The sequence below is a fragment of the Tiliqua scincoides genome, chromosome 4, assembly GCF_035046505.1.
Source record: "Tiliqua scincoides isolate rTilSci1 chromosome 4, rTilSci1.hap2, whole genome shotgun sequence".
Lineage (NCBI taxonomy): Eukaryota > Metazoa > Chordata > Lepidosauria > Squamata > Scincidae > Tiliqua > Tiliqua scincoides.
Window position 1 is genome coordinate 172,801,564 of NC_089824.1, and position 17,054 is coordinate 172,818,617.

At 42.9% G+C, this 17,054-nt stretch overlaps 1 protein-coding gene across 1 annotated transcript in view; it reads left to right on the forward strand.

Moving 5' to 3' along the window:
- The window catches only part of DEF6 (DEF6 guanine nucleotide exchange factor), a 50,899-nt gene that overhangs the window by 22,219 nt on the left and 11,626 nt on the right, over nucleotides 1–17,054 (forward strand). The window contains exons 3-6 of the mRNA XM_066623353.1: nucleotides 7,108–7,293; nucleotides 11,757–11,984; nucleotides 14,394–14,540; nucleotides 16,603–16,711. Coding sequence (XP_066479450.1) covers nucleotides 7,108–7,293; nucleotides 11,757–11,984; nucleotides 14,394–14,540; nucleotides 16,603–16,711 — 670 coding nt within the window. The remainder of the gene's footprint in view (nucleotides 1–7,107; nucleotides 7,294–11,756; nucleotides 11,985–14,393; nucleotides 14,541–16,602; nucleotides 16,712–17,054) is intronic.

Genomic DNA, 17,054 nt, shown 5'->3' on the forward strand with positions numbered 1-17,054 from the left:
TGTTCCAATGTGGTCAGAGCTACGCTTGCACAAGGATTGTTCACTAAACATAGAGTTTGAGGGCATAACAATCTTTTGGTTACTTATCTTTATAATACTGTTTTGGGAGAAGAAGGAAGCTGTTAATCCTGTCCAAGAGATTCACGTCTACTTTGGGTAAGTAAGCATAAACTTTGAAGCAGTAAATACCTCTTGCCTGGAATTACCTGCGTTTGTTGGGTAAGGGCCAAATTACATGGGCACATAAACACTTGCTCTAGAGGCAAACTTCCAACCAAAAGTGCCTCTCATTTTCTTTAAAACAGTTACATGGTGCCGCAATCCAGTGGGAACTGGACTGTGCAGGAAGGGAGAAATTCATTATCCTATTGTGCTGAAGAGACAATTTTGCTCTTTAAAGCAAATGCTGCTTTAGTGGGGTAATTTTCAGGTTAAAATAGTAAAAAATATAGGAAGAGCCCTGCTGAATCAGGCCAAAGGTCCATTTAGTCCAATTTCTTGTATCTTGCAGTGGCCCACCAGATGCCTCAGGGAGCAGCACACAAGACAATAAGATTCCTGTATCCTGTTGCCACTTCTTTGCATCTGGAATTCTGAGGTAATCTACCTCAGTGGCAGTCCTGGAAAGCTCAGGGGGGCAAAATCCCCAGGGTGCCATGCCTGTGGGGATGGCACCACTGTGCTGCCGCCTTTGCTTGCCCTCCAGAGCCCTTCCGAGGACCAGGATGCCCCTGCATCCACTGGCTCTTGGAAAGCCTTTCCCCCAAAACCAGAGGCCTCAGAAGGCTTTTGGAGCACCAGTGGATGTCGCATGAGGCTCCATCATGGAGATAAATCTCCTCTTGGGGGGGAGGCATTTTGCAGTTCTGTGCCCTGTGGCAATACAGGGGCCAGGTCTGCAACTGAGTTCAAAAACCAGGAGATTGCACATACTCATCAGCTTGTAACTTGTTGTGGATTTTTCCTCCAGAAATCTACCCAATCCCCTTTTAAAGACATCTAGACCAGGTGTCATCACCACATCAGGTGGCCAGGAGTTCCACAGACTAATTACATGCTGGGTAAAGAAATATTTCCTTTTGTCTGTTCTAACTCTCCTGACCTGCCATTTTAGTGGATGTTCCCTGGTTCTGGTGTTGTGTGAGAGGGAAAAGACCATCTCTGCATCCACACTATCCATTCCCTGAATGGTGTGTGTGGGAGGGGGAGGGGAAGAATGAACTACCCCTTCCCTTGCACCTGGTTCTGACATGGATTGCCACTCCATGTGACTGGAAATGTGAGGTGCTTCCAGTTGGAACTTTGCCTCTGGAGCAGGAATTATGTGTTTGTGTGGTTTGCCCCTGAGAAACATCAGAGTATTTCAGTATGAGTTAAATCCTATTTCATGTGGCAGCCAGTGGTAGCAGCTTTACCCTCTCCCTTATGTTTCAAAGGCATCTTTGTTCCTTAAAGGGGAATGCTGTGGGCTGTCTCATTCAGGCTTGTGGAGGGAGGAAAAATCTATGACAGCTTCATCGTTTCTGGTCAATCCTTGAGAACGCAAGCTTTGTGTGCAATGATTTTCTCCACCCCAGAGCAGCAGAGGGTAATACCTTGCTGAGGCTAAATGCAGCTTCAGTTCATGAGCATAAAACGATTCCTTGTAAGGGAGCTGGGAGGATCCACAAGAACAGGGCTAACATTTTTGTCCAGAAGCAATTGCTAAAGTCTGTTAAAGTCTGCCTGGCACTGTGACCGCCAGCCAACAGGCTTAGCCTGCCTCCAGCCAGGAGTGCAGTATGATGACAGTCTCTGTTAATTTGGCAATCTCCTTCAATTAACAGTGTGCAGAAAAGGTGCTGGTTTCAGTGACTCAGCATTTAGCAATCAGCTGCATGCAGCAAAAGTACTCAAGTGTGAAAGAAGCAAAAGACATGCACATAAAGAAAGTATTGCTTTAAAATAAACGACTAAATAAATGGTCATGTCACAGAGACCATTTAAATTTACCATCTGCTATGAGGACATACTGTTTTGAGATCAAGACAAGGGACACTTCTCTTTGCAAAAGACCATTTTCCCCCTACAGGGAAAAAGTCAAGAGTATACCTATAGAAGACGTGCCACTCAATCCTATGCATGTCTATTCAGAAGCAAGTTCCACTGTGTTCAATGGTACTTATTCCCTCAGTAGGGTGTTTAGGATTGCTAGCTAAGGCCCCAATCATATCCAACTTTCCAGCACTGGTGAAGCCACAATGGAGCCCCGAGGTAAGGGAACAAATGTTCCCATACCTTGAGGAGGCCTCTGTGACTGCCCCCCCCCACAGGATGCAGCTCACACCCCATTGACACAGCTGCACCGGCACTGGAAGATTGGATAGGATTAGGCCCTAAGTGGCTTATGTTGGGTTTTACTCCATGAAAGGTTATAGCTATATGTAGGTCCCTTTGCATGCCATGGAATCTCAAATCATTAAGCACAGTTACTGTTTCCAAATTAGCAGGTTTCTAGCTCTCAGAACCAGGCTACATGAGAGGACAAAATTTTGTGAATGCATCTCTCGTCTCTTTAAACTATTGTAAATAGCCATAGGGTCAGGGAATATGGACTAATATTACGGTGAAAGGGGTTTTTAACTCTTTCCCCACTCACCATTTTCCCAGAAAAACACAAACACTCACTTTCCCTCTCCTGATAAGAGAACTATACATTCAAATGTTTTATCTATAATGATAAATACCAGCTTGGGGGAGGGAGTAAACTCTGTTGCAAAAATAGTGCATGGGGAAAGGGTGGAAGACCTTCCCCCTGCACCATGGTCTTGAACTTGTTTCTAGCTTGGCCTCAGTTGTTAGGAAAGTTTTAACAATGTGGAAAATTTTCTGAGAGGTAACTGTGTTAGGGCCCAATCCTATCCAATTTTCCAGTACTGGTGTAGCCATGCCAATGGGCGTGCACTGCATCCTGTGGTGGGGAGGCAGTCACAGAGGCCTCCTCAAGGTATGGGAACATTTGTTCCCTTACCTCAGGGCCGCATTGTGGCTTCACTGGTGCTGGAAAGTTGGATATGATTGGGCCCTTAGTCTGTAGCAGCAAATCAACAAATCATTTTGTAGCACTTTGAAGACTAACAAATGTACTGTAGTACAGTAGGCGTGCCCTGGTATCTACAGGGGGGTTCTGGAACCCCCCACGGTTATATGAAATGGTGGATAACAGGGACACCCCATCCCTCTCTCTGAGGGTAGGGGAACTGAGCTATTCTGAACCCTAGAGATTCTGAGCACTGCAGAGGCTGCACGTGTCTACCTGCAGCCTCTGCTACCTCAGAATGACAATTTAAAAGAAAAAAAGCAACTTCTGGTTTTTTGTCAAAACCGGAAGTGGTGTTTTTATGACTTTAAAAAGCATTAGGGAGGCTTTCCAGACCTCAGAGGACGGGGTGGTGCATGAGAGGACCCTCCTAAATCTGTGCATAAGTGAATCCGCAGTTATGGGGGCATAAGTTTTTGTGGGCTACAAAAATTAGATACCTGAAGTGAAATCCCCAACAGGCAGGTATGTAATATATTCAGGCACATAACTAAAAGAAGTTGAAAACAGCAGAATCAAATGTAAGAGAAAATGCAAAGCCTTAATCTCTTTAAAGGCTTAAAAAGCATCATACCAGATAAGCACAGTGACAATTCACAGTTGGTGATAACAACCTCCTAGCAATGCTAAGCCAAGTAACTCTGTTGTGTGATTAAATAAAACCCAATCTGGGCAATGGCTGCTAAAGGTTCAAAGTCTCCTCCCAAGATGTAAGGAAATGCTGAGTTTTTACTACAGAACTTTATTTGCATTGCATCTCTCACTCTCTACCCTGCAACTGTCAGCCTCCTTTCACTCCAGCTTTGTTACGCAACTGTACTTTTATCAGGCTACTATGTATATGCTTTTAACAATGATAGCGAATGAGACTTACTCCTGGGTAAGTGTGGGTAGCCTTGGATGGTCAAAAAATTTTCCTGCTTGGTGATGTCACTTCCGGTCATGACATCATTTCTGGTGAGTCCTGGCAGATTCTCATTCTAAAAAGTGCGTCCCGGTGCTAAAAGTTTGAGAACCACTGCTTTATGTCATACTGCTGCAAACTAGAACTGTAGCTTTGTGTGGATATCCTTGAATTTATTTATTTATTTATACAGGTATTTATATACCGCCTTTCTTTGTTCATCAGATTTCTCCTCAGACTTTAATCCAAGGCGGTTTACATAGGCAGGCTGTTCTAAACCCCCCCCCCCCCCCGTAGGGATTTTTACAATTGAATAGTTCTAGTCTTTCATAGAACTCCTCGTTCCAGCTGGATTCCTTCCCGGTCTGGCCTCTCTCTGGCCCTTCGCCTCCCACGCTCCACTCAACTCCTCTCTGCCACCTAGGGTCAGCTCATCAGTATATCAGCGTGTCGTCAGTTCTCAGGTACTTCTGGTTGTTTCGAACTGGCAGCCTCAGACCTTCAGGCATACAAGGCGGCAGCTCTACCAACTGAGCCAGACCTCCTGCCCTGAATTTAATGCTTGAACACCATACAGGCAAATTAATGAAGGGTAACATCAGGAATTAGGTGCTCTGAGCTTTCAGCCCTGAAGTAAAAGGTGCACTTTACAGAACTGTAAGACATGAGCAAGACGAAATAGGCTTTAGCAGTGTGAATCCTGCAAAACTTTAGCAGAGTCCCTATTGCATTAAGCCTAAGGCTTTAGGGCTAATTGACAATCCACTATTTCCAGAACTCATATCAATAAGTTCCAGCTAGGCATTGTGCGGAGTATTTTGACCTTATTCCTGCCCGGGGTAAGGCACGGGCCTGAGTCATTGGATACATGCTGGATTCCTGGATGGCTGCCAGTCACTGCCATTCTGAATGACCTGAATGCCAATTTATATACAAAAACGTAGGAATTGTGGTGGTTACTGTATGATGGTTATTGTTCCCATCTTCAAGTTGCAGAACTGGCATATCTGTCTAGTGTGTTGTTGGCATTATTCATTAAACAATAGCTAGAGACTAGTCATGCAAGTGCCAACAGGGTATGCAAGCAAGCAAATTCCCATCTCTCCATTTAAAGATACAAGCAACAAATCTATACCACTTTGTTTGCTGCATAGTTTTATGTGTGAGTGAGAGAGAGTGAGAGAGAGAGAGAATTAAAAACCTTGGCTACATCCCAGTAAAGCGTAATCTATGGATTTTAACTAGAAAAGTGCTTTTCATTCTGTGGGAAATAGATTGGGGACCTGGAAATTGCAATTTGGGAGTGTGGTGGTCAAGGGGAGGGGACTCAGACTTGGGAAATTCCTTGGGCCATTCCTGTGGGCTATCTCAACAACTGCATGGTTCCCTGCATAGAGCCTTTAAAAAATCAGCCTTAAGGGAATTTTACACAGCTTTGATGGGGTGTGGTTAGTATTCAAGTGTTGACTGAAAAATAGGTGAAATGTTGAGGGTAACTGGAAAAGAAGAGGCCTTTTCCTTTCTTTTCTACAATAAAAAAGCAACATTAAAAGATCATTTTGACTTGACTGTACTATTTGGGTCAGTTCTTTTTTTTTTTGCAGACATCTGGTTGTTCTCCCATCCAAATCTGAAACTTCCATTTGTTCCTGGGTGGTGGTTGAATTTCCAAGCATCTCCTGGCCATGACTAGTGATGGCTGTTTTTAGAATGCCTATTGTTCCCATCAGCCAGCTGGGGAATGAATGCATCTGTCTAGTGCATTGATGTCATGTTTATCTTGGGCTGCATGAAATCATGAAGCAATGGCAAGCAACTAGCCATGAAAGTTGCTTCCGATTTCGCAAGCAAGCGCAACCTCCTGCCCCAAACACAGACACACAACCCTGAAACACTCTGCCTTGCTGTTGGGTTTGCTGCTTGATAGTGTTTTTATTTACTGTTGTAAACTACCTTAGGTGGTGGAATGGAAGCTGAAAAATGTGTTTCATAAATCAAGGTTATGAAATAAATCCTCAGGGGATAATACACTTAACTTGCATCAGCACCCACGTACCAACATTGCAAGCTGTTAGAAAGCTCTTGGAACACAGGTGAGCTTTTTCTGAGCCATTTGCCATGGAACCTCATAAATGTAAAGGCAATTCTAAAGCGAGTAAAGGGGGGTCTGCCCATCACTAATCATTACTGATTACTGGTAATCATTACCATACACACAAGAGAATGAAGCTCCTGTACTCTTATTATTTGTATAGATCATGAAGATCTAAGCATGAGTAGTATTTCTCCCTCCTATATGAGCTAAAAGGAAAAATAGAAACAGGGACCTAAAATTGCACCCTTTAGATAGTGCTGAAGACAGGCTTCTGGGTAAGATCAACAAGTGTGTTTTGCTGGCTGATAAATCTTTCTTCATTTGCCAAAGACTGAGCCATCATGAAATTGGCAAAGGGCAACATTATGATGGTCAGGTTTTCAGAGAACAGTTCCAGTGTTTGATTCAATTTGGCCTTACTACTGGTGTGCCCATTGAGGGCCCAATCCTATCCAATTTTCCAATGCTGGTGCAACTGTGCCAATGAGACCTGTGCTGCATCCTGTTGTGGGGAGGTACTCACAGAGACCTCCTCAAGGTATGGGAACATTTGTTCACCTACCTGGGGGCTGCATTGCAGCTGCACCAGTGCTGCAAAGTTGGATAGGATTGGGCCCTTAAACTTTACTCCTATATGATAAGCTGCTTAAAATCCTATGCATGTCTACTCAGAAGTAAGTCCCATTATAATAAATGGAATTACTCCAAGGTAAGTGTGGATAGGAGCCTAAAAGTCTTCTATTTTACAGTATTCCAAGATAAAGAACTCTGCCCCAGACTGCATCGGGCCCTACTTTTCATTTCTCATGTCTTTATTAAATGAGAATAGGCATGATTATTTGTCTGACAGAGGGTGGTTCTCAGAGTGTTTTGTGGTTCTTTGATAAGAATACTAGATAGAAACATGTGATAGTATTGCGTTGAAAACTTGCCAGGCTACTTTTGCAGCATGACTTACATAATGATCCTGATCCTATAACTGTGCAGAAATAATGGAAAACTGGAGTGATCTATGCTGTTTATATGCAGGTAGAAGAAGGTGCTTTTGTCAAGGAGAGTTTTGATGAACTTTGTTGGACGCTGACAGCAAAAAAGAATTACAAGCCAGACCGGAATGGGAACAGTGTTGTGTCCCATGAAGATGCTTTCAAGCTCTGGTGTCTCTTTAATTTCTTATCTGAAGACAAATATCCTCTTGTTATGGTTCCAGATGAGGTAGGACTGCTTTTAAGTAATTTTCCTCCTTGTTTGTTGCACTTGCTGTAAGGAATTAGTCACGCAAAACATGTTTTGCATTGTTTTTGGCTCAGCTGCGAGACTATAGCAAGCTGGGTAAAGCCCATTTGTATGAGCAGGATAGCTATCTAAGGGCCCAATCCTATCCACTTTTCCAGTGCCGGTGCAGCTGTTCCAGTGGGGTGTGTGCTGCAATCCTGTGGTGGTGGGGCAGTCACAGAGGCCTCCTCATGATATGGAAACATTTATTCCCTTACCTCAAGACTGCACTGCAGCTGCAATGGTACTGGAAAGTTGGATAGGATTGGGCCCTAAAACTGGTTAGCCTAGAGTTTTGTACATAGATCTACAGATGCATATTGTGCAACCCCTCACGTAACATTACTCAAAATTGCATCCTGTACATCCAAGTATTGTTATCTTGTGATCAAGAGTCATGTGTGTCAGTTCTCTAACACTCTCTCAATACCATAGACCAGCTATTTTCAACCTTTTTAAAAAATCTCATGGCACACTGACAAGCCACTAAAATTGTCAAGGCACACCATCAGTTTTTTGACAATTAACAAGGCACACCATGCTGCTGGTGGGGGGCTCAGTTCTCCCAATGGCCATACTTATAAATGGCCATTTATTAAATGGCCCAAACTCCCATGGCACACCTGTGAACCATTTGTGACACATCAATGTGCCACAGCACAGTGGTTGAAAATCACTGCCATAGACAATATAGAGTATTTTTTCCTTGCACTGGCAAATACAGTAAAAGGTTCATACAAGTTAGTACCTGTACAGGATTTTCTTCCTATGCCTACAGACTGCTGAGCCTGGTATTTACCCTTCTGTAGAAAGTACTGTTTTGCACTGTTGAGCAACTTTATTCTCTACTGTTTTTGTCACATTTCACTTTTTGCTCTCAGTGTCTTACAATTAATCTTTGTGTGTTTCCAATACGTATATGTTTACCCTTCTAAAACTGCACATTTTTGGTTCATAGATGTTGAATTTGCACAGTCACACTCCTACACAGCTGATGCATTTGATACAGTTTGTCCAAAACAGCAGTGTTCAGGTGGCATGGGGGCAGGATTCTGAGATAGGACTGTGCAGTGTCTTGGTTTGGGGGAATCACAGAGTGGTTATTGTGGAGTTAGCTTCTGCTGGAAAGTGAAATTGACAAAGTGTCTATGTGATGGGTGGACAGTTGCAATGATAGGTCACTTGGTTTTTCATGTATTGTGTATGTTTTTTTAAAGCAGCTATAGTGATGAAGGTGCAGTGGAACAATGGACAGGAAGTGGGACAGCATGAGACTTCTATATAGGTTGGTCAGGCAAAAATGCATATTTTTAAAATGGGCTGCATGCTGTGGTGTGGAGAAATGAACAAAAGAAAGGCAGTTTGTGAAGCAGGAAGAATGGCAGGATGGAGGATGCAGTGTGCATCAACTCCTTGTGTGATTTTTTTTTTTTTTTTGTAAACTGAAAAACTGCTGGTCTGAACCACACCCATTCTGAGCATGCTGATGTTTGACTTTGAAACATGCTGATTCTACCCAAAGGGTTAATTACAAGAAAGAAATGCTGTTCAGTCAAGCAAAGCTACTAACAAGAGTAATAATCTCTAAATTCCACAAGGCATATTGGAAGGAGAGAGATTTATTTGCTCCTCCGAGCCAGAGGCAAAGCTTCTATCAGGTGGTTTGTAAATCCAAAGAGCAAGAACTAAAATCCCATTTACTCTGGCCCCAAGGCCAATAAAAGCTTTGCCAGAAAGAGTCACATCTTCTCAGTTTTTGTAACTGCCACTGTTTCTGCTGAGCTCATTGGCTGACATCAGACGGAATGGCAACTGTCAGTGTCTTTGTCCCCTGTACCCAGATGACAATTCTTGCTCCTTCCCCTTTGTAGTTCAGCAGAAAAAGACACTGCATGCACACACACAGTCACCAGCTACACTTCCTGCTTTTCACCAAGCTGTTTCCTGTTCTTCACATCTTGAAAAAAAAGCTTGAACTGTCTTTCTTACTTGAACCACAGTCACACCAAGTTTATTTATTTATTTATTTTCACATTTTTATACCACCCTTCCTTCAAGGAGCTCAGGGTGGTGTACATAATTCCTCCCCTCCTTTTGTCCTCACCAACAACAAAATCAAATTTAATTAAGTAAAGAAATAAAAAGTGTGCCCTTTATTGGTTAGAGACACTGTTCTGGGGTAAAGAGGAACAGTTATTCTCCCCTGCTAAATATACAAGGAAAATTACTTGAAAAAGTGCCTCTTTAGCTAGTTTGCGGGGGTAACTATATTATGATACATGGAAATGAGAGCTGACTCTTATTAACACCTTATTGGTTCAATACTGTATCATAATAACATCTCATTGGCTCTCAGAACAATCAGTCTCATAGGTCAGAATCCACTTTTTGTTCCATAAGGCAGTTGTGTCTTCATTTTCTGGTTAATTGGCCATAACCTTTAATAGAATACAGATATTCCAATGTGGTTTCTTTCATTGCATTCTGCATTAAATTATCTTTCTAATGATATATAACATGGTGGTATTATTCATACATACCAATTTTTTCACAATTTTGGCCACTAGTGTCAAGCCTAGCTTGTTGCTCTCCTAAAACTTGATGCCCGGTGCAACTGCTACCCCCTGCACCCCCTTAGCGATGCCACTAGGCTAAGCGGGCATTTGAAACTGGATCTACTAGGTCTAAGTTGAACTCTCTAACCACTACACTATCCTGGCTTGCAATCCTAAACCAGAATTAACCTGGTTGATGCTTGTTTCATATTCTGTATATTCAGCAGTACAATGTAGTAATCTGTAATCAAGGATTATTATCATTATTATTATTAACAGTATTTATATACCGCTTTTCAACGGAAAGTTCACAAAGCGGTTTACAAAGAAAATCAAACAAACAACTAATGGCTGCCTGTCCCAAAAGGGCTCACAATCTAAAAATGTTAGAATTCTCAAGGTGTATCTTGACAAGGGCTTTTCAGCCGTGTGTGTGTGCGCGCGCGCGCAAGTACCACTTTCCCAAGAATGGTAGACCACAGCTGCGATATGCACTGCTGAAACAGAGACGCCTGCGTTGGCTCAGTCATGTCGTGAGAATGGATGATGGCCGGATCCCAAAGGATCTCCTCTATGGAGAACTCGTGCAAGGAAAGCGCCCTACAGGTAGACCACAGCTGTGATACAAGGGCATCTGCAAGAGGGATCTGAAGGTCTTAGGAATGGACCTCAACAAGTTGGAAACCCTGGCCTCTGAGCGGCCCGCTTGGAGGCAGGCTGTGCAGCATGGCCTTTCCCAGTTTGAAGAGACGCTTGGCCAACAGTCTGAGGCAAAGAGGCAAAGAAGGAAGGCCTATAGCCAGGGAGACAGACCAGGGACAGACTGCACTTGCTCCCTGTTGGTGGTAAAAGTAATACTTTGAAAATTATTTATAATAATTTATTATTATAATTTAAAATAATTATATTATTTGATTATAAATAATTATGATTATTTGTGATGATTGTGAAGAAGACCTCACTCAAATATGACCTCATGGGAGTAGGTTGGGTCTCTATGGCTGCTTCCACACTAGATTTGTTTCTCTGCAATTAACATCCATTATTCCCGATGTTGTCGTTACTAAACTATTCATTACTAGTGTTTCCTCCATTATTCTTTTATCCTTGTTAAGAGATGACTTGTGGCAATTGTATTATGAACTTGTTAAGTGTGGACTGGTAAAGTGCTATGGAGATATATAGTATGAGAAGTAATCCTGAGGCCTTTGATGATGCCCTGCCTCCTTGCCTGTATTTTTTGCATTACTTGCCACTTGCCTTTTAATCACCTGCTTTCTCTTTGTAGCTGGATCACTTGTTCTTTTGTTTTGTATGTATGTATGTATGTTTCTGCCAAAGTGCAATCAGGATACCACAATAAAAGTTATAAAAATGACCAAGCAGTTGCACTGTCTGCAGTGAGGAAATGAGTAATTAAATGCCTCTTCTGGGATTAATATTTCTGCAGTCAGCAGAAACAACCAGATCAGAGAAAGTTCCAATGCTAACACATATCCAATTCAAGTAAAATAAGATTGTGTAATTGGAAAGTAATTCCAAAAAACATGTATTGTAATTGATTTAAATGTCTCCTAAATTTTCAGAACTTTGGGCTAGAAGGTTTGTGGTAGAAAGTTACAACCTCAAAGGAAAAATTCATATGTTGGGAGTTCAAAATTCATATGCCTATGGGAAATTAGGATAACCTGAGACAGGAAAGGCTGTTGGGATGAAATGTCACAAACCTCTGAGTAGCAAGGAAATGGATGTGATCCCAAAGGGAAATCTGAACTACAACTGATGCCAAGAGGTAAGCTATTCAGTATGTTTAGTTCCTTCCCTGCTGACTTCCTCCACTTGTTTCAGGTGGAGTACCTCCTGAAGAAGATCTGTACAGCCATGAACATTGAGCTCAACAGCGGAGAGTTAGATGACTACCTTTCCCAGGAGGCCCAGCAGCAGAGTGGCTTGACAGTCTGGCAATTCCTGGATTTGGTAAATTCAGGCCGGTTCCTGCGGGGAATTGAGCGCGAAGCCATTAGCATGGCAGTTGAAGAGGTTTACCAGGAGATCATTGGGGATGTGCTGAAACAGGTATGTTTCACTTGAGTAGCTAGAAATACTTATAAATGAACTGCAATAAACCTTATAAATACTTATAAATGAACTGCAAATAAACCTGTCCTGCTGTATCACCTAGAGATAAGGAGGTCCAGCTGAGGACCATTTCTTTCTCTCTCAAAATGTAGTCATTGGTTTGATATAGATGGTGTGCATTTTCTTTTGGACATCACTAGGGTTTTAAATGCATAGGAAACATGGTTTAACATGACAGTAAAAGGGGCTGTAGAATGGAATACCTCTTAAAAGAAAGCTACATCAACTAGCTAGAGAGTATGAATTGAAATTTGAGTTCTCATTTGTTCTTTTGGTGAGCTTACTATATACAGGTGCAGCCTATTTATTCACAGATTTTTCTCAATTCGAATGGGGTGGGGGAACTGAAAGTTGCACACACCTTTACCTCCTTTGCCCTGCACTGGCATCTTGATCCATTTCTAGGCAGCCCAAAACACTGCAAAAAGGCTCTGCCTTGCCCAGGCAGGGAAATAGCCCTGTAGCCCTGGAAGAGGTTCCCCTTGCAAAGGAACAGTAACACTCCTGGAGCCCCTGAGCCAGTAAAGAGGCTGAAGAGGGGAAGGGGGGGTGCTGAAAATCTCTGTAGCCAGAACACCTGCAGCAAGGTGGAGTTCTCTCTCTCTCTCACTCACTCACTCAAGGGCAGGTGTGGTAGCAACAGAGGGGATTGCTTAAAAAAACCTAGGAAGTGTTTGCCAAATTCCCCCCCATTGAGATGGTGCAGGCAATCACCAACACAAGCAACCCCCCCCCCCATGGTGCAGGCAATCACCAACACAAGCAAGCCTTCCCACCAAGCAAAGCATGAGATATAGCCTATAATCCTCTCCACACTTTCCTGGGAGTAAGCCCCATTGACTGGAATGGGGCTTACTTCTGAGTAGAAACTCATAGGGCTGGACTCTTAAAAGATCAGCATCCCAACTGTGAAAGAAGCTGGGCAGCTGGCAATGGGGAGGGCTGCGTGTGGAGCGGAGGGGAGGGGATTGATAACAGCTGCCTTAGTTTCCTTCCATCCGGAAGTGTCAGGCTGCAGTGTATTTGTGTAACTGTATGGAATTTAGCACAATGCAGTTTTTGTTAATTGCGCTGAGTCATGGAATGGAACTAACACAGATAAATAGGCTCCACCTGTACTTATCTGGTAGCCATAGTTCTAGCTTTGCATATATTCTCCTAGAAGCATGAGTATCCTGCCACTGCAGAAGTGGGGAACTTTATAGTGGCACAAGGTGCCAATAAAGAACTGGTAAGACTCATCTTCCTTGGTGCCCTATTTTTGGAGTACTTGTCCTCCTGTATGCTTCAGATGTCCTATCTTAACTCTTAAGATGTGGAGTTGCCCATTGGAACAAAACCCTGGAGGCACAGGTGACCACATCCCTATTTTAGAATGTGCTACATTAGCTAATGCTGCTAGATCCTGGTCTGCTTTTGGACCAGCAGAAATCTACAGAGCACTCTTATGGCTCAAAGGTGTTAAGTGTACCAAATCAGTTTGGCTGATAGTTAAGAATCTCTTTTTGTGGAAGTGCTCTGAGCTTACAGTTGTGGAGGAAATGCCTGCAGCTAGTGAGGAAATAGGCCATTTGGCAAAGGCTGCTGCACAAGGAAGATGGAAAACAAGTCAGCGCTCCTAATACCCAAAAGCCACAATGGTACTGTGCTGATTCATGCTAGTCTCTTATGGCAGAACAGTGACTAGTATAATCAGCATGTGTCATATTCAATAGCTGGGACTATCAAACACAGTCCCATGCCTGTTAGAATCTCTTCCTTCTTCTCTGCTTCTTTAGTGCTAAGCCATATGGGAAGCTGCCACCTGGATGCGTTATTATATGATGCTAGTATACATAATAATTTACTGTATATAGAATATACAGTACACCAGAGAATATGCACGTATGCATACACTTAGATTTTTCTTTAAGAGATGAACTGAGATCCAGTTGAGATAAGTTTGTGTTGCCATGCTTAGAGTGGCAAAATGGCCTGATTGATATGGAGTTCAGTGCATAGTGAAAGTGCTCAGTGCACATGTGATTGCTTCATCATGCACAGGGCTTGCAACTCCATCGCTATGCACTGCACCACAACAAAGCTGCTAAAAGTGTGTTGAATGGTGAAACAGTGACTTGTATTGGCACTTCACATAACTGCTTTACTACATGTTGAAATCTGCATAGATCTAGCTGCACAAATCTATGCATTCATTGTCAAGTGGGTAACATGAATTGTTCTTTGTCAGGATTAATTCATGTTATACCTATGATACAGATGAGTCTTGCAAAGACCTTTGATGCAATTCTCTGTTTATAACATGTCTGCCTCTCTCTGTTCTCCACTTGCTTTACTTGGGAGCAGGGTTATCTATGGAAGAAAGGAAATCTGAGGAGGAACTGGTCTGAGCGATGGTTCACACTAAAGCCCAGTGATCTCTCTTACTATATGAGTGAAGAACGCAAGGAGAAAAAGGGGAGCATTTCTTTGGACAGAAATTCATGTGTGGAGGTAATTGCAGTGGCGACACTAGGGGCTGCATGGGCTACGTACCACATCAGATAACACCATGGAGGGGTGACACCAAAAGGTTTTGTTGGTCTGCCCCCTCCTTCTGGCTGCTGTGGCTCCAGAAAGAGGTCCTACCCTTTCTACTTCCTGCCTCCTTGTCTTGCCTGCTTCCCAGCTCCACCTGAATGGGCTCCTACAGGCCAAGAGCCAAGCGGGGTTGAGCATCCTGTGCTGCTGGTGTCACCCACAGTGGTGTCACTAGGGGAATGCAGACTTCACTAGGTGACACCCTTGAGGATATATGTGATACAACTAGTGGCCAAAATTTTGGAAAGATTTTGGGAAATTTGTATTTATGAATAATACTATCATGTTATATATCATTGAAAAGGTAATTTCATAAAAAATGTACTAAAACAAATCAAACTGAAGTATCTATATCTTATTAAATGTTATGGCCTATTAACCAGAAAAAGAAAACACAACTGCTTTTATGTAGCAAAAAGTAGATTTCTTTATCTCAAAACTGACCAATGAGACTGATTGTTCTGAGAGCCAATGAGCTGTTATTATGACACAGCAGGGAACCAATAAGGTGTTGGTATGAGACAGGTCTCATTTCCATGTATCAGAGCTAATACTAGAATTCCTTTTCAGTAGTGTGTCATCAAGTTGGACACTGGTTTTTTGTTACTGATTTGTTGAGTGATCTGTACTGTTATATATTAAAATACATAAAATTAATGGGAACGACACGAACCCTAGTGATGCCAATGCATTTAGGCTGTGTGTATGATTTATTTGTATGGTCGGTACTGGAGGAAGTCCATCATGGAGGTGATGTAATGAGCTCTTGCACTGGATGATGCAAACCCTAGTGATGCCTCTGGTTGCTTGGGTCTATCAGGCCTTGGTGTATATGCCCACCTCTCTCAGCAAGCCAGCAGGGGAGTATCCCAGCAGGCCTTGTGCTCTTGCAACTTCTGGCCACCTCTTCCAGGTTTGTCTGGCTGTGCAGCTGGCCACCACACCATGCCACTCAGAGTCTGTGTGTGAGGACTAGGTACCATTTGTGCAATTTTTCCATCTGGGAGAGGATGGAGAAAACTGAAAAAGGAGAGGTTTCCGTTCTGTGTATTTCTGGCATGGCATTCAAGGCCTGAGGAGAACTGGGGTTGAATATGGACTCTGGGCATGGTCAGTTTTGTATTGCAGTCCTTTAGGGCTCAGTTAATCATGTACACCAATGTGTGCGATTGTCACTGATTTTTTTTTTTTTTAAACAAACAGCACCAGAGGGGCTGTGCAAAATGGCCTGGAGCCATGGTGGGGTGTTTGAGCTTAAGCATTTAACCCTGTTGCATTTTCTAACTTGATCATGTGCTCCCTCTGCACTATTTATGGTAACAAGCAAAAAAAAAAAATTACTGAAAGTCAATGGAAGCTCTTTTTAAAAACAATTATAAGTAGCCCAGGGAATGGAGAGGTGGGACACATTAGCAGATTAGAAACTACAGTGAGTGCTAAGTCCTCAAGATCTCTGACTCCTAAACTCCCCTGCTGCGGTTTTGGACCATTGGGTGCACTTCCCCCTAGCAGTGTTTAGAAAAATAAAATGAAATACAGCAATGATACCATGCATTTGCATGCCCTTCTAACTGACCCCTAAGGGTTAGGCTTATCATTTTTGTTAGGTTACCTCAGTTATAAGTATATATGTGATGACAAGGGTCTATCTGTACAAACTGCTCCATAAATACCCCTTTCTTATACTGTATGTATGTGAACTTGTGATACTTCTGATTATCAGGTGATAAAAATGCTCATGTGAATGAGCCCTTAGTTGTCCCACTGTGGAGAAATAGTACAAGATTGGAGGGGGGTCTTCTCCTAAACATGGTGGCATGGCCCTGGGGATGGTGTTACTTCAGGTTTAGGAGATACTGTGAGAAAAGGGACCAATGTCCTCTTAGGCTGAAGGTGCTTTTGTGCCTTATATTGTTTGAAGTGGGATGCTAGCCTTGCAGACAGATGTTAATTTTTCTTCTTTCCTGACTTAAAGATCCTGCCTGACAAAGATGGGAAACGGTGTATGTTCTGTGTTAAAACAGCTTCTCGGACGTATGAAATGAGTGCCTCAGACACCAAACAGAGGCAGGAATGGACGCTAGGTGAGTACGGTGATGCTTGTACGCTGTTGCTTCTTGAAAAGCAAAGTTCCCTCTCTCTTACTTTGTTGAAATAAAGTAGTTAAATTACTAAGCAGCGAAGGCAAGAGAAGAGGCCTTTGCCCATCTTCCTATTTAACTTGAACAGCCTAAAATAAAAGTAACTGTGTCACCATTTTTGCAGAGAATAAAAGAACATAAGAACAGCCTCACTGGATCAGGCCATAGGTCCATCTAGTCCAGCTTCCTGTATCTCACAGCAGCCCACCAAATGCCCCAGGGAGCACACCAGATAACAAGAGACCTGCATCCTGGTGCCCGCCCTTGCATCTGGCATTCTGACATA